At 37.7% G+C, this 23,927-nt stretch overlaps 1 protein-coding gene across 1 annotated transcript; it reads right to left on the bottom strand.

Moving 5' to 3' along the window:
• Positions 1–810: 810 nt before the first annotated feature.
• Positions 811–23,555, bottom strand: MELTF (melanotransferrin). The gene is made up of 16 exons (XM_053459591.1): positions 23,416–23,555; positions 10,719–10,873; positions 10,395–10,494; positions 9,877–10,059; positions 9,065–9,218; positions 8,185–8,252; positions 7,470–7,657; positions 6,397–6,577; positions 5,666–5,817; positions 5,291–5,387; positions 4,683–4,874; positions 3,956–4,112; positions 3,153–3,220; positions 2,425–2,612; positions 1,743–1,932; positions 811–996 (listed from the first exon to the last, which is right to left on the bottom strand). The coding sequence occupies exons 1-16, from the start codon at positions 23,459–23,461 to the stop codon at positions 929–931; spliced, it is 2,187 nt and encodes a 728-aa protein (XP_053315566.1). The 5' UTR covers positions 23,462–23,555; the 3' UTR covers positions 811–928.
• Between the last annotated feature and the right edge of the window lie 372 nt (positions 23,556–23,927).

Below are 23,927 nucleotides of genomic sequence, written 5' to 3'. Positions count from 1 at the left end.
CATGCTAACATAGTAAAACACAATATTTACAATACTATTAAACAGAGATGTGAAATAGTGATGTAGCTCATACTTTGTGTAATATGGGTAACACATTAGCGATTGAGCTGAGTTTTTTTGCTCCTCAGACAAACTTAAACCAAAACCTAGAGTATTGCAAAAATTATTCTATATGTCAGTGATCGGAGAACGTCTGCACTGTATGGTCTATTTGAATGTCATTAATGTGAAATTATTAATATATTAAAGTAGACTATGTAAGCCTGATAAGTTGAACTCCAGTTTACTAATGCATTATGTATTCTAAAGCCTATACATACAAATATGTAAAAATATTATGTTTTCATTTCTATATTTCTTTATATATAAATATTTTTTTTAACATATGTGGGTACATTCACCAATCTGGGCTTCTGCAGCATTTTTAAGTAGAATTTCATTATACATTGCAAAGGGGCAACCCCACTGATTTTTTTTCCTCTTTGGAAACCGAACTGGCCCAGCAAAATGTATTTTTAAGTCAGTGAGTTATGCATTGCGGATGCCCAGCTCAGCTATTTGTGTAGGTAAAATGAATGAAGGTACTACTTTGGGATGCACAGTGAAGTCAGTAAATTGAAAGGTTCACCTCTACTGCCAACTTACTGAATTCTTTCTTTACACTACTATTAGATCAGTCTAATGCAAAACTAGAAATATGGAGAAAAGGTTATCTGGCATCTGAAACATGGAAAACTATACATTTGTATATTATATTGAGGTCTAAAATAAAATATTCCTGATGACTTGGACTTTATGCGTTACTTGGATAGAGGACAAAGTTAAAGACAGTAAGACGGGTATAGACTAAGAGTACATTCATCCTTCAGCTATTAAAGTGTCATTCATAGCACTTCCGTTTGCAGCCACATCCCATTGCCTCCGCAGTTTATACAGACAACCTAATGAGTAAGAGATTGGTAATCACTGTTAAAATGGCACTCCATGGAGTAAGCACTGTGGGAAAAAAAGAGAAAGGAAAATTACTGCTTATAATTGTACAGAGATAGGACAAAAGTCTGTGTCATGGAGTGAATCGTAGATAATCCTAGTGAAAAGTAATTTCGTAGATTTAAAATGCAGAATGGAATTGGAAACTAGAGTTCGATACGTTTTCTCATAAATATTGAATAACTGGCCATATTACCTGATATTGATTTATATCCCGATAAAGCAGTTGCAGTTCAGTGGCTAATTATATTGGCAATATCATACAGATTGAGAGAGAGAGAGAGCAAGAATATGATGTCATAACATAGCTTCCTTCATTGGTGGGTGCAGAAAACAAAAAAATGATTTATTTTGTTATACTTATATAAACGTTATTCAGAGATAACGATTCTGATACAATAATATACTAATAAAAGACTATCATTTACATTTAAATAATTCAATAGTGTATTATATTTGAATGTAATACCCCTCCATTGCCCACTGCCATCACATCGTGCATCAACCAAAAGTCAGGTATATGTTGATAAAATGTCTCAGTAATAATAAGGGCTGATATTGGGTTCTATAATGTAACCATCTTTCATTTCATCTATAAGGGGCAAACTGATCAGCATTTAAATACAAAAACAAACATTGGGGTAATTTTTAGTTGATTATTTGCATTCTGTGACCTTTTAAGGTGCAAAGGAAAGATTTTATTTCATGGAACTCAAACTCAACAGGCCTGCAACAAGCCAGACAATTCTTACCTGTGCTGGAAGAACACTGTGAACCTTCTAGCGATTCAATATAATTCTTTCCTAGCCACTTTTCATATGTGGTCTTTTCCTGTACAGGAACAATTTTGTTGGTGGAGTCCTTGAAAATCAGGTCATTTGCATAGTAAAAAGAGGAGTTGAACATTTTAAAATCAGGATTAGTGTCGCTCCCATAATATATCTGTAGAGATGGGGGAAAAAAGGCAATTAACAAAGCTTCCAGTTTAGGACTGAGTAAATAAAACAATCGACCAGAGAAGAGCAGTAGATGAGTAAAATTGGGCAGACAAGATGGGCCGCATGGTTCTTATCTGCCATCAGATTCTATGTTTCTTTGTTTCTGTATTGCTTACCAATTTGTGTTATTTTTCTTAACATCATTTTTATATTGCTCAACCATCAAGTACTTTTAACACCTTCATGACAGAGCCCGTACATGTATAGGCTCAAAATGCATTGTCATAAATGGGTTTTAGGGTAACCCGTTGGTAAAATGAGAATGAGCAATGCTGAATATTCTAGTCTGTGGAATTAACATTTATGTATTGTAACTTTTTTCTTTAATTGTATCAAATTGAAAGGTTTTACAGTGATTTTACGTAACAATTGTAGATACCATAGCTAGAAAACTTTTCTGCAGTACTCCTAAACTCTTTGAGTGATGATTTTTTACCTGAGCATTATCTAGGAGGCCGAACACTGCGTGTACGTTGGTATCTGGATGAACCATTACTGCATGCGGTGGCACTTGTGCCCAGTTACAGTCTGCAAACTGAGTTACTTCTGCTAGGGCTCCATTGGGACATAGTAACTGGAATTCACTGGATTTTAAATCCTTTGCCCAATCCTGTGTGTTTTTTCCTTAGGAATAATAATAAAAAAAATGTTATTTTGGTCTACCACTGCTCCTCAGAAATTTGTGATGTAAAGATCTGTACTGTAGATAGACGAAGACAAATGATAGCAAATTTTTTTCTATTTTTGTCAAATAAACTAATGTAACTTCATTGGGAGTAAGAATTGTATTTTTTTACAAACATCATTAGCACGGATCTTGTCACTATGCTTAATAAATGTATGGATTATGAGTGCCTGACACCAATGACGTATTGTGTACAATGAACGACATTGTGGTGAGAACCACATTACTTACTCTATACCCAAATATATACATTAACCTCTGGCTGTAATTAAGCAAGACACAAGTTTTACTTTTATGCGTTAATATTAGGAAAAACAGTGTATATAGCATTCTGTATACTTTTTACTGCGATGCTAAAAGAGTCATAGCTAGAAACTTTATCCTGAAAATGTATCCAAAGAAAACCATGATCATCCTTTGTAACTGACCACTGCAAAGTTAGCACGACAAAGGAATATATGACAAAAAAGGTCAAATACCATTTGTGTTTTCAAAAACAGTCGAGTGTTTAACAAAGGCCACATCTCCAGTCTTTTCTGCCAGGCACCTGCGATAATTCACACGGAAACATGATATTGGGCATTGCAATATTAGGTAAAATACAGAATCACATACTAGTTATGCTCTATTTTCTTTGATAAAAACCTATACACACCAGAACTGTTTTCTACCAAAAGCCATATCACTCCTGGATGCATGTATAGAGGATTCTACACTTAACATAATAAATGGTTAGGTAAATAAGTGAGGTGCATGTCTTACTAAACAGAATTCAAATAAAAACTTTGCAAATCAATTAAGAATTTTGGAATGGAAAGCAAATACAGAATGGTGAAACAATATATATAAAATATTCAGGGATTTTCTTTTGTTAATGTTTAAGGTTTAGCGGGCCACCTTATGATTGGGTTCACCTTCTACATCTGCAAATACAGCATTTGATATGTCTGTCACATAAAGATCATTTTGAATATGAAGATTACACATATTTCTGGAAAGCTGCTCAACTCTTCCTTATGTTCTTTTTCACTTTTTGGACTATTTTGGTTTTCAGAGACACATTGCCTCCTTTTAGTGAAATAACATTTTTTGGTGATTGATGTACATGGAGTATCCTCTTTTCTCGTAGTTTCTGTTACTCATCATAAATTCAGTTAAGTTGTCTAGAAAGGCCAAACCTAACCAGTAATCCAACGGAATCTATTTTTGTTCATTAACTTTGTGTATTATTACCAACATTACTATTCTTTAGAAAATGCTTATTTAATTCTCCAATATTTACCTAAATGCCCCAGAATATCCAAAGTATTGTTCTTGGTTATTCTTCTCACATTTAGATCTTCCAGTTCCATCGCCCTTGCAGAGCTCACACAGTTGTGATGGAAAGTTTTTTTGGTTGGCGCCAGGCACACAGCTTGCGGAGAAAAAACTGCTAACAGCTATAGAGTTAAAGGAAAGCCAAAATCACGATATGGTACATTCAAATCTAGAAATAACAATGCAACTTAGCCATTTATTTCTTACTAATACATCAGGTGAAATATTCACTACCCTTCAGTTGGCTTTGAACCTAGACCCAAGAGTAGCTATAGTTGGTCAAGTCATTGTTGGCTTGGGCCGAATGCTTGGATGAGCCTAGCTCACGGGCGAGTGAGAGATGGAGCCCAGCTGGATCACACTTCTCTCATTTGGGATTTTCTTTCTTGCTGATTATTGATGGAATACACAATTTTTCTTTTAGATAAACATTCGTGAAACTTGTGATTTTAATTTTCATGGGATCCAGTCTTTAGTACTGTTCCAATTTGTCTTGCTCTGGGAGCATGTGTACTCCGGGTTTAGCAATGGATCCCTACATGCCAAATTCAGCAACCTGTTCTTACCATTATAGAAACTTGTGGGATAGGCCATTATCAAGCAAAGAGGGGCTTAGCACCTATACATAGTACTTTCACCTTCTAATAACAATTCATTTAATAATAAAACTGTAAGTGAATACACATACTAACCTTTAGCAGTGTTGCATCCTTCGGGTCTAATAAAACCTTTTTTAATTAGAGTTCCTACAGGTATGTTCCACCCAGCTGTCCGTTCATATCCTGTGTGGCATGATTTCTTGCCCTTCAATTCGTTGATGGTAAAGGCATCATATAGGTTCTTGCGGACCACAGCTACTGCATAGTAACTGTCAGACACACTCTCTAGTAAAATAAAAAAATAAGCTTGTTTTGTTTTATTATTGAAATAGTATTTGTGTCCCCATCACAATGAGCTGATTAATCATGTGTGTATAGTGGGGTGTATTCAATAAACCAGAAGTTGAACAAACCCCCCTGTAATCATTATGCATTATGAAGGGCCCACTCCAGTGAGGTCTGCCTGCTAGAGGTGGGTGAGCTGACCCTATATAATGCTTAGTATCTTTTTTAATATATATATATATATAGTGTTGCTGAGATATCACCCAGTCTAATTCAGAATACCAGATCGCATTTAAAAAGCAGACTTGGATTGTGTATAGCCTTTGATGAGTAAATATACTGTTACAATCATCAGCCAGTCTTCAAGTTATGAAGAATAGAGTATCTTTTTAAAAAAAGCTGATCTGAGAGCTTACCCAAATAATTCTCTCCAGCAGCAGGCACCAGTCCATAATTCTTTCCAGCTTTGTAAATATCCCCTCCATCCAATGTTACAGCATCAGCTTCTTTTTGCTATAATAACAATAACAATAATAATAATAATATACATTTACTTTACTGAGATGGTGGTAAATAAGTGGAAAAGCCTCTCAGTAGAAGTGGTAGAGGTTTACACAGTAAGCAAATTTAAACATTTATCTAAGGACTGATTATGATTTGAATCTTTAAAGCAGACTAGATGGACTGACGGGTTCTTATTTCCTATGTTTCTATGTAAGTGATAGCTAATTGAAACCCAAGGAACTCAAATTATTAAGGGGATCATGGTTGTTAGCACATAGGACTCTGACCTGTATCATTTTCATGCAGGCTTCAGGGCTGTCAGCAGAAACACACTGGATTGACGGGTACAAAGTCTTGTTCATAAAAGCGCTGGCCATATCTGCGCACTTCCAGATCTCCATAGTAGATAAGGTGCACCAACGCAACATTTTGGGCAACTCTAAATTATGTTATTTATTAAAAGAGAGACAAAACATTGTAATATTTGAATATAGAACTGCACAATATCTGATTTAAACGCCCAAACCTCTTGAGACGAGAACATACAGGACAAAATTATATTTGCAGTTTCTAAGGTACTTTCTGTATGACATATTGGGCTTATGGGCTACTTATTTCCAGGATATGTAGGGCTCAGGATTTTTTATATAGTGAAGAACAAGAAATAGATTTCTGGAATACGTGGAAGAAATAATTTAAAGGAAGAGAAGAAAGATTGCTTTAGTGAATTCAAAATTATAATAGTGAAAAATATATCATTGTATTTATATTCTGTGATATGACAATTAGGCAGACCAATGTACAAAAGAAAAAACATATCACACACAACTGCATTGACAGCCTCGACCACTAACAAGGTTTGATGGGCCAGTTGGAGTCAATATTTCACTGTTGGACTACAAGTATTTGCAAGCATGTTTTTTTTCCCTAAAACAGTTGTAAAGGAAAGACAACGGTTAACACAAAATATAGCCAGTTTTGTTCGAATGAATAAGAATGTTGTAGAATACAGCCTTACTGTCTGGATCGCAGTCAATTCCGTTCATTGCCTGAAGAAACGTGTCTCCGAGCCAGGCTTGGTAAGTCTGATTTGAGATTGACCTCAGTTCTATAGTGGAATCCCTAAAAAGCAGGTTGGTGCCTCCATAGGTTGAAGAGTCAAACATCTTGAAATTGGAACTAGCAACACTAAATTTTTGCTGTAAAAAGAAGAGGTATTTTCAAAGAACGTAAGGGATGTTTTTATCTTGCATCTCATTAGTACAAAGCATGTTTTTTTTTTCAGACTAGCTGCATACATTGTTATTCTCACTTATTGACAGAATAGAAAATATGTTACAAAGTAACAAAATAGTAAAAGTGGTACAATCACCATAGTAATTGAAAGGGGAGGGCATGCAGCCTACAAATAAAGGGAGAATCGCAAATTCAGTAGTCTCTTCTGAAAGATTTTCATCACCAAAAACATCCCCAATGCCAAGCTATGAAAGCCTTTTCTTCTGTGTCAGTTATTATGTTCTCAGTTCATTTTAATCTGTTGTTTTGAAACTTTGTTTGCATGCTTAATTTTGCTGTTACTTTATTAACGTATTATTAAAATAGCTGTTAATAAGCTCTTCCATTTGAAAACTATTTGATTACATACTACATTACCCCCTTAGTCACCCAAGTCTGTCTTATTGTATGTATGTATGTATGTATGTATGTATATATATATATATATATAATGTAATGTGTGAGTACACTGGGCATTAAAAAACAGACAATTGGGCAGATGAGCCGAGTAATTCTGGTCTGCCATCAAATTCTGTTTATACGACTGAATGAACATATGGTATATATGGCAAAAAAATTCAAGCACTGGAACTTGATATATATACTGATCATGATGGGGTTGAACAGGCATTAAACAGAAACATTTAAGTTGCTTATTTAAAAGAATCTATATTTCATTTAAAAACATATGCAGTATTTTGCAACTCGCAGTAACTCGCTATTGTGTGAACAAAAAAAAATATGACAAAGTTTCCAGAATCCCCCAAAATATCAAGAACATCATACAAACATTTCCTACAATACATCCGTGCTCACCTGCCCTTCGTGTAAGAAGTTATAAATTATGGAACCATCCACATCATTCCGGACCACAACAGCACGAGCAGGGACCCTTGCTAGGTTACACCACCTCCACTCGCTCACTTCTGCCCGTGTGCCATCACGACACAGGAGTTGATAATCTGCAGATGAGACTTCTTTTGCCCAGGCATCAGAATTTTTGCCTATAAAAAGTATGCACAAAATTTTAAAAACATCTTTTTTTTTATTTTTATTATAGGCTATGTATTATAAGAAGTAAATTGTGCCAGCGCTGTATAAATAAAGTATAATAATAATAATACGACGTGTTTCTATTATCCGCAAGAAAATATTTGTACTTATTTTATACCACATTTTTGGTTTGGTTATGTTTATAGTGCACCCTATTTAAACTATGTAATTAGTTACATTTATATATTATTACCCGAACACTGTTCCAGTAAAATTTGTAACATATTCATAGGTAATTTATAAATAAGATATTATTATTACCGTACTATACATCACAGCAAGCTAATATGTAACATGCAAAATGTTTGCTTGTATGAAATAATATGGAGGGGGGGCATTTTGAGAATCCATTCTTAGAGAACTCACTCCTTATATTTATCCCTATGTCAGCTTGACTGGTTTATCGTTTCTAGACTTTATGTCCTATGCTAGATTCTACCCTGCCTTACATACAACGAAATATGTTAATCAAACGTACCATCTGAATTTTCAGACACTGTGCTGTGTTTAATGAATGCCACATCACCTGCTCCTTCCACCAGGCACCTAGAGAGATATATAATTATTATCATCATCAATTATCAGTATTTTACACCACCAAACAACATGGGGTAGTTTAAAGAGCAGAGTACAAAATATATTTAGACATATCAGTATAATGTAGGCACATCAAACTGTGAGTCATACAACTTTTGAGTTTATAAAACGGCTATTAATGGGCTGGCATTAAAAGAAATCATTTAGTTGGAGAAAAAGCAAGACAAGGGAGAAAACTATGGGTTGTTCTAATTATTTGGGTGGGTGAGTTTGCAGGGATTTAGGGAAGACTGGGGTTATGGACTTATGTTGATATTACATTAAAAAGAAGCATATCGAAGAATCTTAGAATTGGCTGTTCCTATTTCTAACATATCACTGCATAGAAACATGATGAATTTCAAATGATAGAGATATGGCTCATATAACACAACCACCACTCACATGCTGCAATGTACCCTGCTCTAGGGGAGGGCTGGCAACTTCTGGCCTGGGGGGCAAGTAATGCCAAGTGGCCTCATCGACCCCCCCACCACCACACTGGCACATACACGTACATACACATGAAGGCTAACACACATACACATGCATATACATACTTAAAGTAACATACTGTACACTTACACATACTTAAATTAACGCACTTACACTACTTATATTCTACGTAACCATAATGAATATAGCATCTCTGTTTACACATGGAGCTCCAGGCAGTGGTGTACAAGAAGGTAGATTATGTTACTGGTGGGTCACATACTCCACATACTGAATGACCTTCCTGCAAAATGATTTAAAAAATTCACCTAGTGTCCAAGGCATACCTGAAAGCCCCGTTATAATCATAATATCGCTCCTGACTACTCAGGTCACACACATTTTGCCCACTGTCATTTCCTTTGCATAGCTCACAGAGAGATGGGTAGGTTGCCTTGTTGGCCCCAGGTATACAGCTTTTGGAGAAGAAGGTGCTTACCCCTAGAAACAAAAAGAAACCAAACATGTTCCAAAAACAATTGAAAGAAGTCTAATAATGTTAAAACTATGTCACAAATACCATGGTACCAGAAGAGACAAAGATGATAATAATGAAATAATCATTCTAACTCTAGAAGAATAACATTTGGAAGTTAGAGCTGCTGGATCTGGTTCTAATTTAATCCTCCCTAGATAAGTTTAACCATGCCACCTCCTCTAGCAGTTTACATAACACTTTCAATGCCCTGAAACTGGAAATATTTCAAAATTACAATTAATATTATGTCTACCTCTAGGGAGCTTTAAATTATTTTCTTCAGTATCAATTATACGTTCAGTTTCAGGCATTGTGGAGTCCTAGCCATTCTTCCCTCATATTAGTTAAGACATTTTACTATAGCATGTAAGCCCCAAACATGGTATGTTGTGACAATTACATAATTACGGTAATATGGGCTCAAAGGAGTGAATGAAGCATTTATTAATATATGCACTTTTGTTTTTTATTTTTATTTTTTTAACTTCAATGTCAATAAAGTCAACTTTAATAGAAAGTGTGTCCTGGGCTGTCCCTGTAAGAAGCGGATTGGACTATCAAGTACCTTTTTTCCCTTCAGTTAGAAACCTTATTACATACATTTAACTTTTATCATCTTACCTTTAGGGATATCACACGCCATAACTGACATTCGCCCACTATCAATAAGATAGCCAATAGGGACGTTCCAGCCGGCTGTCCTCTGGATTCCAGTGTGACAAGACCTGGCTCCTCTTAGACTATTTAGGGTGATATTTGAGTTCCTCCTGGCAACAGCCACAGCATAATAAAAGGTCCCTACACCTGTGGATCAACACAAGATTTCACTGTATAATAATGGAAGCAGCTGTGTTGGAAACATATTTACAGTTCCTGGGCCATGTCCTCAATCCAGTGCTTTCCAGCTATACCATTATTTGAGCTCATAAAGCCAACATGTCTTTTCCCAACCAATTTAATACAAAAAATAATAAATACAATAAAATAAAATTATTGTTTAAGATGGTTCCCCTGATACTGGAGTTTATGTCCGTTTGTAGCAGTCTTTGGACATAATAGACCATGCCATTAATCACCATAACATTAAATTAACCTTTGTAAAAAAAAAAAAAAAAAAAGCATATCATTGCCATGCTTACCTTGATCATACACTTCACCAACAACAGGTTTCAAATTGAATTGTCTGCCAGCTCGGTATATAGAATCTCCCCCCAATGTCACTGCATCCGCCTGGCTGTTCTGTTGGGGAAGAAGACCACTGGATAAACAAGAACGCACTAGATTGGGGTTTTCATACAGTAAATAAAAGCAAGGTTATGTTTGTAATTAAATAACCAAGTCTTATATTACGTTATGTATCCTTTTAATACATATGTAACATATTATGAAACAGTATGTATGAATGAATGACATATTATAAAACAGTATGTATGAATGAATGAATGAAGAGTTATACGTCTTACCATAACCTTTTGAGAGCAGTCTGTGGAGGAGCTGCCTCGGACACATGACATCCGCGGGAGGATCTGAGCTTGAGTGAAAGCTAATTTCATATCGTTGCATTTTTTGTCCTCAAGGTCAGAAATAGTGCACCATCTAATTTCATTCAGACATAAAACTAGGAAATAGGGGGGGAAAAAGAAAGCAGGTGTATATCTACATTATTAGAATTATTTATTATCTTTTATTTTTATAGTGCTCATTACAATGAATTAATTTAAAGAGTATGATAAAATTAGACAATCACATTAGGTGAAGAGGGCTCTGCTATTAAGTTTACAATCTAGATGATAAATATAGTTGAGAAAGAAACACACTATATCATGCCGTTCCTAAAGAATAATATCAAAAGTAGGAGAGTTTTCCGTCACTAGGGTAAAAAAATGTCTCAATTTTCTCAAAGCTTAGTGATATGTTTGTGTTTTATAAAACTTTAGGTATCCAACTTTATGATGATCCTAAACACAATATCAAGCTGCTCTAGAATTTCAAAGCTTTGTGGAACCCTGGCTTGCTTAAAGGGGTACTCACACAAAATGTTTTTATTACTAGATTACAAATACGGGGTTTTTTTTTAAAAAAAATGTGCTTTCTTTAAACAAAAAAGCCCAATTATAGCTCAATCCACTACACGAACACCCTGATTCCTTACTATACTGGATTGTGGTAAACATTTACATTAGCTCTGTCCCGATATTCCATTAGGCACCCAAAATATTACATGATTTCCAGTACAAGGATGGCAACCTATAGGTATTCAGATACGGAACAAAACTATGATTTATCCATGGAAGCTCCACTTGTGTATGCAATATACATGTTGGTATATTTTCAGTACATCGAAGAAGTTGAAAGTGAAGAAAGAGGGGAAAGTTTATATTATTCACTTCGACTTTTGTCTAAATTGCTTTGTAACACCAGGGATACCATGTTGGGAATTGCCACTCTTGTCACATATATGCACTCCTGGAGCGGGAGGAAGTTGGGTCTGACATTCATACGTATTAACAAAATTGGCAAATTTCATTAACATTTAAATTTGCATGCATTCAAACACACGTCTATTTGCCAATTTGTAGGGAGGATGCTGGAGATTTGTCATTACTAGGGCAGGTGGATTCACCAAGTAGCGTCTCTAGTATAGATGGGGATGAAATGGAAGGCTAGACAGGCTATGGCGATAGTGGATTCAATTATTAGGAAAGTAACGTTTTGCTTTCTCCCAGGTTGTTCGGCTTTGGCGTGTGTTGGACCGAGAGGACAGATTGTTGGGCGGTGTTTGGAGAAGGGTGAAGGTAACATTAATGGGATAGCTAGTGCATGTTCAAGACATGGCTTAGCTTTAGGGGTTTTTGAAATTGATGATGAGAGAAGCATAGATACAGAAAAAGGAAGGCAAGATGGAGGGTTTGTCCTTAATGTGAGAAATAGCTTAAAAGTTAATCTTATACAAAGCAAGGATGAGAGCCTACAGACAGTTTGGGTTGCTTTAGAACTTAGTAAAAGGCTTCCATTCATAAAGTCTTGCATGATCCGAGAACCTTCTCTGGGTTTATTTTTATTCATGGGGGTTCTATACCTTTAATATAGGGTTTTGAGCATGTTCATGATGGCATGAAGGTTTTAACAAGTACATTTTTTTGACTGGCTAAAATAATAGACCAGGGAGGAGCAGTAGATTTTGCTTATCTAGATTTCAGTAAGGTGTTTGACACTGTCCCCCGTAGAAAACTTAGTAGCATTAATAAATAAACTGCAGTGTTGGAGTTTAAATGACAAAATATTTGAATGGATAAGGCAATGGTTGAGTGACAGGAGGTAGAAGGTTGTAGTTAATGGTGTATATTTAGAGGAAGGACTTGTTACTAGTACCTCGGGGATCAGTATTGAGACTTGTAATTTTTAATATTTTTATTAGTGATATTACAGAAGGTTTTAATGGTTAATGCTTGCATCAGGAGGAATGGGAAGACTAGATGGACAGAATGACCCAATTAAAAGTCTAAATTGTCAAAATGAATGAAAAATGCACCAGAGAATGCATTGGGGGAAAAACCCATTTATTTTCTACTTGCAGTTTCTAGGCATGGTTGTCTTTAAGGGGAAAAGTTGCCACAGGGGCTCATAGGAGCTGACCCTTGTACCCAGCAAAAGCTGCTGCAAGAGATAAAGGAAAAGTGACGTGAGAGAGAGGTATGAAAAAATGAAATAAAGCTGTAAAGATGGAGAAGGGATGCTGAGTAGGTGAGGGATTGAGGCCTGGGAATCACAAGCTGTGCCACAAGGAGGGAAACTAACTTTAGTCGGATATTGTTGTGCATGGAAAACATTGTAAAACCTGGTCAGCCAACTTGGCAGCCCACAGTGAATTTGATGAACACCAGTAATCCAGAAAAGGACTCCCAGTTTAAAAAGATGAGCAGCACAGGATCATTTACTTTTAGAAAGGTTGAATGTAAACAGACCATTGAAATTTCTGTAAAAGCCGCCTGTGCTGTACACATAGACTGTTCTGGTTTTATTTTGATGCGTATATGACCGAAAGGCTCAAGAAATTTCCAGTTTGGAAACTATGACTCCAGTCATTGCCCTTCACATGGGGTGTCTTGTAAGAGGAATGTAGCTGGATACATTTGAAGCTATTTTTTTTCTGTATATTTTCATTTTATTACTTGGATCAGTGACACACGAAACCTCTGTAAACACAAACATGAAAAAAACATGAAATATTCAGACTGATTTCTTATAGTGAAAAAGGAATTGAAATTGGGAACTATTTTAAAACTGTAAAAAGTGCGAAATGACATAAGCTTACAGCTGCAGCATTCACTCAAATAAAAAGTCCGAAAAATGTTTGCAATATTCATGATCTAGTCTCTCCTCCATATTCACATTACTTCAGCTCACGTTTCGTAGTTATTGGTGCTTTATTATATTATTTTCTGGGTTTTGAAACAGTTGTGTACATTCTGCTATTATCAGGACTCCTAAAGGATATTGGACATACCAATGGAATACGTCCTTCTTCGAGCCCTAGCATTTGGTACCCATGGGCTCATTCGTATAAAAATGCTTCTGCATTGCCAGTATATGAAGTTGATGTTGCATGCTTAAACGTATGCAGCGTTTATTTTGTTTTATAAATTTGTATTCTTTTTCTGTTGGCTTTTGTGTAATGTGATCCCTGCACATGGTCACTGTATGATCTCAACATTGTAAATATTGTAAAACTGTCACTTTATTGAGTGCACATTTAGGTTGATAAAGATAGTTCGATTGTGGGGAAACCCATAGGCAATGCTATTATATGTAGTAAACACTGTGACCTGATGTTTTTGGTTAATCTCTTTTTTATGTACCGACTTTTTGAAAAATGAATAAACATATTTTAAACAAAAAACACTTGCAATATCCAAAGGCCTGTAGAACATTAGAGGGATCCTTCTCCACATGCCGGCCCTAGGAGTTTCCCAGGTATGATTTGTTTATATGGTGATAAGACCACTTCTTAAACTGAGCAAGAGCGCTTTTTAGACATTATCCTCATAGTGTTTCTAAATAGGGATTACAAATCATTTCTAAAGATTCTGCCTGCACCCTAAAATTAGCTTTGAATTCTTGTAATTATGCCAAGTATTTTGATGCTGCTTTCATTTTGCCTAGAAAAGTCTGCATACTGCTCCTCTCCTTTCAATATATTGTAAAACTGATGAAAATAACTAATTTAATGACATATCTGAGGTTCTGAAAATCACTGTAAAATACTGTAATCTACTGTAATTGAAAATAAAAACCTGACATAAAAAACATTGGAAGACAAGATCTTAGCTCTGCGTCTGACATGTAATATTGATTAGTTTATAGAGACAGTTGAAACTGGAGACTCAAGGAGGTCCAACATTGTTTTGGATGAAAACCAGAGGGTCTATGGTATTATCTAACCTTGCCACTATCTTTTATTACAATCAACACAATTTAGAGCCAGCAGGATATATTACACGGACACCGTTTAACCCTTTCATAGACGGTGATATAGTCTGAACCCATGCATTGCTTGCCTCGATGCACTGAAAGGGTTCAGGTGCATAAGCTCAGAGAGAAAACTGCTGGAAGTATGCATGGTATGACCAAGTCTGTGTACAGTGCTAATGATGCCGGAGCTGAGTGATGGGATTGCACCTGAAGATTGTGTATTCATAGATAGACAAAACCTCATTGTTTGATCATGAATGGCCGCCTTCTCTCTGTGAACATAAAGGGTAGTTATCTCAGGGTAGTCTTATCCAGAAAGCGACTGGTACGCTAAAAGAAAGTATGTTCATCCACCCCATGACAGTTTTACCATCAATACGTAGACAAGTAATGAAGCACATCTTAGAAATTGCATATGGCAGACAAGGGTAGTCAGCGATAGGTAAATACCCCACACGTATCCATGACTTCCAAAAGCCATCATGTCCTCAGGAGTCTAGGTACAGATGCTTTTTCTATCCTTGATTGCAGAATCTGCTTACATGACGTGGCCCTAGAACTGCAGGGTATAGAATCTCTCAAACAAGCCGTCTAATACCTAATTTCTGTTCTGATGTATCTCTATGCCAGCTATTTACAATCCCATCACGGATAATGCAGAGTAAGCTGGATGTTCTATATCCACTGCATGTATGCACTATATGACATTAGAAATCCTAGTGGGTGACCGTTCTTTAAGTGATGGCATTGTGATGGCAGGGAGATCATAGATCTTTCCAACCACCATCACTCCATATGACCAAAGAGCTTTAGCACCCTACGCTGATGCCAAGTTTGCCTATTAGGTGGGGTCAGCCCTGACATCAGGAGGCAATACAATTCAAACACAGATATTTAAGCACAGTTAGCTTGGTTCACTGAGCTTTTAATTCATTATGAGCGCACTGTGGGTGAGGAAATGATGACTGGAACAGGCCCTTTTATCATGAGCACTGACTGATGAATAATAAAACATACTGTGGACTAAAATATTTTGTAGATGTTAAAGTGTTCGCCTGAAACAGAATTAGCATGCTAGATGTTGTGTAGCAAGAAAGCTACTAATATTTTCCACTCTCAGTAAAAAAAAAACAAAAAAAAAACGTTCCTAACCTACTATTTAGGTAAATCTTACATACACAGACATCTTTCTGTATGTGTTTCCAAAACTATACAGTCAACTATCAACAGAGAAAAGGCATCATTGAAGAAGTCATCTCAATAAACTTAGCCTGCTGATCTTGCATTTCAGGAAACAATTTTTTTTGTTTTAGAATTAAAACTTTTTATAAATTAGCATACAATGATGTACCATATCATCATCACTGAATTATCGATATGACCTTTTCGCAGTTATTTATCTTGGAATTTGGTCTACCGAAAACCGGGATTCCAAATGTTGCTGTAATGCCTTAGTACCCTCTTCTTGAGCTAACATCTTGATCATCTTCTGATCTTCACCCATGTTCTTATACACATATATTATTGACTTTTAGCTCACCTTGTCCTTTCCATTTTACATAAAATTGTAAAAACAAAAAAATGAAATGGTGCCTGTCAATAGCATTCATGTGTAAACAGAAGATAGGATAGGTAGAATACCATAGTCATAGAAGAGGATGAAAGTTATCAACTACATTTTGGTGTGAATTCTTAGACTTTCCTTGCAAATCATTTATCTGCTCGAGAAAAGCAAATATAGATTTTGCATTTAATTATAAATATATAAATATGTCTATATGCCAAGGCCAAATGCTAAACTAGGGCAAAGTCTGTAAATTATTGTCATTGTCAAACTAGAATTGGGTACAATTTCTACATGATTGTAAGATATTTAAGGAAAATGTTGATATAGCAAATCTGTTGGTACAACAGGACAAGTAACATTTAGTGGCAATGCTTAATCAGCTCTTATTTTCTTTGGAAACTTTCTGTTAATGATTGCTGAATTGGTTAACCTTTCCTACTGGTAGTGTGGTTGTCAGAAGACCGAGGCATTGTTAAGTTAAAAGGAAAGGTACACAAAGCAGATCTGTCACTTTTACCAAATCCCCAATTTTACAATGCAACTATGTAAATGTGTTTACTAATTAAGATCAGCAATGTGTGTATTAAGCACATCCTACAGAGATAAAGTGTAGCCCACAGGGAAAGGCATCTTGCTTTTCTGTCCCTTGTTCTTAATACATTACACTTAAAGCTTTTTCACACCAATTGGAGGAATTTCCTGCTGAATGGCTGCTTCAAGCTGTCAATCAATGGCAAAATAGACCACAAAGGATGGCAACTGCAGGAGCAGGCCCGGACTGGGACAAAAAATAGGCCCGGGCATTTAAGACTGAGCAGCCCATTTTTATTTATTTATTTATTTTTAAAGCCCACCCTTCATGTACCATCTTTGCATTTCCCCAAATCACTTAAACCAGGCATGTCCAAAGTCCGGCCCGCGTTTCGGACTGATACGGCCCCCAAGTGAGCCACGGGACTTGGCGTCATCAGCCGGCGCAGGGAGAAGGAAAGCGCGAGATTTGGGCTTTCCTTCTCCCTGCGCCGGCACACACCCCTCAGTAGCGTACCGAGCGGGGGTCGGTCCGCACCGGGTGCCGCTCATCAGAGGGGTGCCAACTTGCCGGCACCCCTCCAGAGACGGACAGTAATGTCCGCCGCTGGAGGAGCAGGCTCGCAAGGGAGCGGTATCGGAGGTCTTTAACAGACCACCGGCTCCCTTGAGTGATTTTAAGCCGGTTCCGCGCGGCAACAGCTGTTGTGCGCCGGGGTTTGTTGTCAGATCCCGGCGCACAACACTGAAGCCGCGCCCACCGCTGTCCGTGCCCTCTGAACCCCGTGCCCTCGGAAGAAGACAGAAGAACTGAAGAAGAAGAGGAGCGAAGAGCAGGAAAAGGAGCTGTAACGAGAAAAGAGGAAAGGTAGGAAAGCATACAGTGAGAGTGGATTGGTGTATGTGTGTGGATTGGTATGTGTGTGGATTGGTGTGTGTGTGTGTGGATTGGTATGTGTGTGTGTGGATTGGTATGTGTGTGTGTGGATTGGTATGTGTGTGTGTGGATTGGTATGTGTGTGTGTGGATTGGTGTGTGTGTGTGGATTGGTGTGTGTGGATTGGTGTGTGTGTGTGGATTGGTATGTGGATTGGTGTGTGTGTGGATTGGTGTGTGTGTGGATTGGTAAGTGTGTGAGAGTGATGGGTGTTATGCTGTACCATTTCCAATGTATTTTTCATTATATAATTATGCTCTAAAGTACATCATAACTCCCATCACTCTATACTGTTCCATACAGTGGGAGACAGAGGCCTTGCACCCCCACCGCAGGACTCCTGAAAGGTAAGTGAACTTCAAAGAGGGAGAGGGTAGATAGTTAGGAGGGGTAGATAGGGAGAAGGGAGTGAGAAGGGGTAGATAGGGCAGAAGGGAGCGAGAAGGGGTAGATAGGGCAATCATACTCCTATCATGCCAAGTTTGCGAGTGCCTCCTGGAATCTGGGTATGCCTGGGCATGATAGGAATGTGATTGCTGTTAACAATTATATATATATATATATATATATATATATATATATATATATATATATATATTGTTATTTAATTGTTTTGTCCTATTTTGGTGTGTTACTTACTTTAAATAAAAGTGTTAAATTTTTTCATGGTGTGTGTGTGTGGGGGGGTCATATTCAGTTTCGGCCAGGTAGTTTTAAAGTGTGTGTTTGGGGGGGGGGTGGCACATACAGGATCCGCCCCGGGTGCCAAATACTCTAGGTACGCCCCTGCCCTCCCCTACACAATTTCTTCATCAGATGCCCTTGTGGCTGTGTGTGCCGGCGCAGGGAGAAGGAAAGCCCAAATCTTGTGATCTCGGACGTCGCTAGATTTGGGCTTTCTTTCTCCCTGCGCCGGCACACACAGCCACAAGGGCATCTGATGAAGAAATTGTAGGCAGTGGCAGATCGTGAGAAGGGGGGTAGGGAGGGAGAGGGTAGATCGTGAGAAGGGGGGTAGGGAGGGAGAGGGGAAATTGTGAGAAGGGGGTAGGGAGGAAGAGGGGAGATTGTGAGAAGGAGGGGTAGGGAGGAAGAGGGGAGATTGTGAGAAGGAGGGGTAGGGAGGAAGAGGGGAGATTGTGAGAAGGAGGGGTAGGGAGGAAGAGGGGAGATTGTGAGAAGGAGGGGTAGGGAGGGAGAGGGGAGATTGTGAGAAGGGGGTAGGGAGGGAGAGCGGAGATTGTGAGAAGGGGGGTAGGGAGGGAGAGGGGAGATTGTGAGAAGGGGGGGTAGGGAGGGAGAGGGGAGATTGTGAGAAGGGGGTAGGGAGGGGAGATAGTGAGAAAGGGATAGATGTGGTATGCCGTTTTCAATAAACTTTGCATAAAATAGTTAATTTGCATAATTTTAATGGTTCAGAAAATGTCAGGCAAAATGGTCGGCCCTCGCACATGTTCACTTCATCAAATCTGGCACTCTTCGAAAAAAGTTTGGACATGCCTGACTTAAACATTCATGATAGACACAAACACTCACACATTCACACAAATCATTAACACATATTCATTAATGCAGTCTCACAAATCATTCAAGCAATTTCTCCACACATGAATTCATTAACTCTCATACGCATTCACACAATTCATCCACACATTTATTCATTCATTCTTGTACGCATCCACACTACCCCCCCCCTCTCCCCATCACCTTCTCATCTGCCCCTTCTAACTATGTACCCCCTCTCACTATCTATCCCCTCTACCCCCTCTGCCCCTTCTCACTGCACCTCCCTCCCTTACCCTACTTACCTTGTTGCCGGAGTAAGCAGCAACTGCGACCGGGTCCGCCACTCTAGGAGGCCGGGCAGCACCCACCAGGGCCGGCCTTAGGGGTGCGCGGCCGCACAGGGCTTAAATTAAAACATCGGGGTTTTTTTTTTTTTTAAACTTTATTTAACATCCTCCATGTTAAATAAAGTTAAACAAACTTTATTTAATATGAAGGATGTTAAATAAAGTAAACCAAAAAAAAAACCCTTATGTTTTAATTTAAGCCCTGTGCGGCCGCGCACCCCTTAAGCCCGCCCTGGTGGGGGCTGCCCGGCCTCCTAGAGAGGTGGACACGGTCGCAGTTGCTGCGGGTTTAAGGGGCAGGTGCCCCTTAAGCCCTGCGTCAATGCGGCCGCATAGGCCCAGTCAGCCCGGTCCTGACTGAGCCTATTTTAAGGTAGGTGTCTGGAGCTGCAGCTCCATCAGCCCCTATGTCAATCCGGCCCACCGGGAAAATGCCCGGTGTGCCCGATGGCCAGTCCGGGCCTGTGCAGGAATAGGGCTGCAGCTTCGTTGTCAGGAAAGTGTTTTTTTTCGGTTTAGGAAGAATGCATGGTAAGGTACTCACAAAGTACTGCAACATGCATTCTGAAGTGAAGGTGTCAAGGACATTACACTGTCGCTTTAGCTTGGCGGAAAAGAGAGGAGTAGTGATAGAAACACTTAAGTACTTAAATGGATGTAACAAAGTAAACTAGGATGTTCATTTCCTAAGGAGAAGAACTAGATGGTAAGAGGTACGGATGTGTGTGTGTATATGTATATATATGTATGTATGTATGTATATGTGTATATATATATATATATATATATATGTATATGTATATGTATATGTATATATATATATATGTATATATATATATATATATATGTATATGTATATATATATATATATGTATATGTATATATATATATATATATATATATATATATATATATATATATATATTTTGAGGGATTTTAAACATGCATTGGATAGACATACAGCTTTCCTGAATATAAGATGACACCAAAATAGATAGGCAGAAATGGTTCTTATTTGTGAAAAAGCAGGTCCACTTCATATTTGTAATCCAGAGGTTGAGCATGCCATTCATTCCTGAGAACCCTTATGGATAGTCTGAACTATGTGCATTGCCTCTAGTACAATCTTTCTTGACCATGAACTTTGGTTTATGGAAACGTAAGTAAGAAAAGGTAAGATTAGCAGGTTGAAATCTTAAGATTTGAGTCAGCAACTTTGCTCCCATGGAGTTTACTTTAGAAATGTTATGTGCCAAAATAGCTTTGGAATCATGTCTGTTATAGACAACAGAAGCTACTTTCTGGCTACGTACTAAACAGGCAATACTCTCAAACGATGTCTACATTCAGTGTTTTGTTTGAAATTAACAAAATGTAAAAGTGTAATGACTTAAGCATGGCTTATTCCTCATTTACCTTAGAAAAGGTAACTTTAATTAAGATAATAGTTATGAAGTTAAATGGAGTGCATGTGTCAGAAAAGGTATTTTAATAGGTTTTTTATATTATTGCTCCATTTTAACACATAGTTACGACCAAGAAACACATTGCTTGGTCATGTGGACATCAAGCAGTTTAAAGCAACATTGCAAAGACAATTTTTTCCAAGCAACCATTTGGTTTGATGTAATGAAGGATGTTGACTTCTAACATTGCTATACAGATAGTATTTCTACCACCACTGGCAAGGAGCCGTACAGCAACAGAGGGTGCATTATAGGCACAGGGGGAGTTATCTACGTATTTTGTGTGCGAGTATAAAGACATCCTGTGGCAAGCAGTACCTCCATAAACAGAAAGCTCTTATTTGTATGGAACGGTGGAGGAAAATTACAACATAAGCCATCACGTCACTGCAACAAACATGTAGAATGCACAAAATAACCAGTCCTGGCATTAATACAGCCTCAATTTTCAGTGGAAACCATAGGTAATGTATCATCCAAGAACAGATTCCGTGTTTGAATGACAATGACTAAAATGAATCTAACGAATATAAAAATTGCATGATAAAAAGTAAAATGCCTTTAACTTCACAAATACTCAGCTTTGTTTTAGACTAAAAAGCCATAAAGAATAAAGCTAATTGTGAGCACAACTACATTATTCAAAGAGCTACTTAAATTGATAAGTTATATTTATATACACGCACATCGTGCAAATGTTTTAGGTAGATGTGAAAAAATGCTGTAAAGTAAAAAGAAAAAAAAAAGGATGTATTTTTAATAATTTAACAAAATGCAAAGTGGGCAAACAGAAGGAAAATCTAAAGAAAAACAATATTTGCTGTGACCACCCTTTGCCTTCAAAACAGCATCAATTCTTCTAGGTACGCTTGCACAAAGTCAGGGATTTTCCAGGAATATAGTAAAGTGAATGATTAAACAGTTATACCAACGGGTGCTAATGATCATGAACCGAATATGTAGGTTAACACACAATCATTAACACAAATACTCCTTAAACAAGAGTTGCCACCTATCCAGATTTCATCAGTACTATCAAAATAAAAAGGCAAGTCCACACAGCATTGAGGAATACATGCGCTGGTAGACGGTGGAGAGGAGCAGTCCAGATGTCCTTAATCTCAGCTGGTTAAAGTGTTTTGCTCTCTCTGCTCTTGTCCTTTATTTTCTCGTCTTAGGTTTTTTTCTTCTTCAGCGAGGACAGGGAATTGAAACCTTCTTTCTGTCCTCTCTCCTTTCTTTCTTGTTTCTCCTCTCCCTCTTTTCTTTCTTGTTTCTCCTCTCCATTGTCTAAACTAAACCGATCATTTTAGCCGTCACCAGTTACACCACACACATACACAGCCAAAAGCCAGGAACAACCTCTCAAAAAGGTGTCAAAGAAAAGGCACTGCAAAAGATGGCAGCCCTACTTGGCATAGATTGTTACAGCAAAAAGATCCAGTGTAGCACTAACCCATGTTTGTTCTCATGGCTGCTTTGCACTAATCCATAGGGGATGCTGTCCTAGGGCAGTCATTATGTTTATTATACTTGCGGTGTTCTATACAAACGTTTACTGGATTAGTGCAAAGCAGCCATGAGAACATATGCATTTCTGGGAATAGGTGGCCCTTTCAGGCAATTGATGGCCCTTTCAGGCAATTGTCTTCTCAATGTGTCTGCTCTATAAGCCATGGGATATGTTTTTCTAAGTGGAAGAGCAACAACATTTTTTTAATATTACGGTTTGTGTAATTATGTGGCTGCAGACATCAGGTGACATGGTTTAAAAATTAACCTTATACTGCATGTAGTAGGTTAAGTTACAGATCAATACAGATAGTGGACATCAGAGCTGAACCATATGGAGCCATGCGGTTGTAGGGCTACAAAGTTACCCCATATCATTAAAAAAAATGCTTCAAATATAAATAAGTCTCTCATGCATGAAGAAATGCAACGTAACACAATCCAAGTGAAATGACAATTTCTACCTACAATACTTTCTGTTTAACAAAGTCAATAAGAATACTTTACTGGTAATTAACGGAATCATTATTCCATGTTATATATAACATCTATTGCCAGTTATTTAACCAAATATAGGGCGACTTTGCTGACAACTTCTCTCCGAGTGCCCTGAGACGCATTTAGCAAAGTATTTTTCATTATAGAGTTACATGGTTCTTTCCATAAAACACAAGTAAATTGTAAAATGGACCCAAAAATAATAAAAAATCCCCCAAACTTTAAAATCACTTAAAGATTTAAAGAACCCAGCAAGCAAAAATGAACAAATACATTTAGGTATAATCAGAACACAAACAAGTAAATACGCAAATGATTACTTACTGGTTTGAATGTTGCACAGAATAAAAAATAACCTTTTCCAAATCATCTCGGGTCCCCGACTGCCACCTCTCTCGTTTCCTTCAAGTAAGAGACTGTTTAAACTTTGAGCGGCAGTACTTATAATGGTGTTCCCTGTTCACTTCTGCTCTCTGCTGGCCAGGTTTCCAAGGAAGATATACTTGGCTTAAAGACCAACCCAACAGATGGCATTTGGAAAATGACAGATACATCCCGAGACACCATATATGTACGAATGGGATACTCCGTTTGATGACAACACACATTTCTTACACGATAAACAGTAGGGCAGTTTACCTGTACAGCTAACGGAGCAAAAAGAATATATAGGATATGGAAGCACGTGATGGAAATAAACATTCCCATTGATGTTAGAGCATTTCAGAGAAGTTCTAGCAAACCGGGTCCTGCCAGCCTTTTGTTTCTGTATTGTCGTTATAATGTGTATAAAGTGTCCCGTGGTGAAACTTTGTGGCATTTGTTACATAAAGGGA

This window comes from Spea bombifrons, chromosome 3 (assembly GCF_027358695.1).
Source record: "Spea bombifrons isolate aSpeBom1 chromosome 3, aSpeBom1.2.pri, whole genome shotgun sequence".
Taxonomy (NCBI): domain Eukaryota; kingdom Metazoa; phylum Chordata; class Amphibia; order Anura; family Pelobatidae; genus Spea; species Spea bombifrons.
This window is presented reverse-complemented; position numbering and strand designations above follow the sequence as displayed.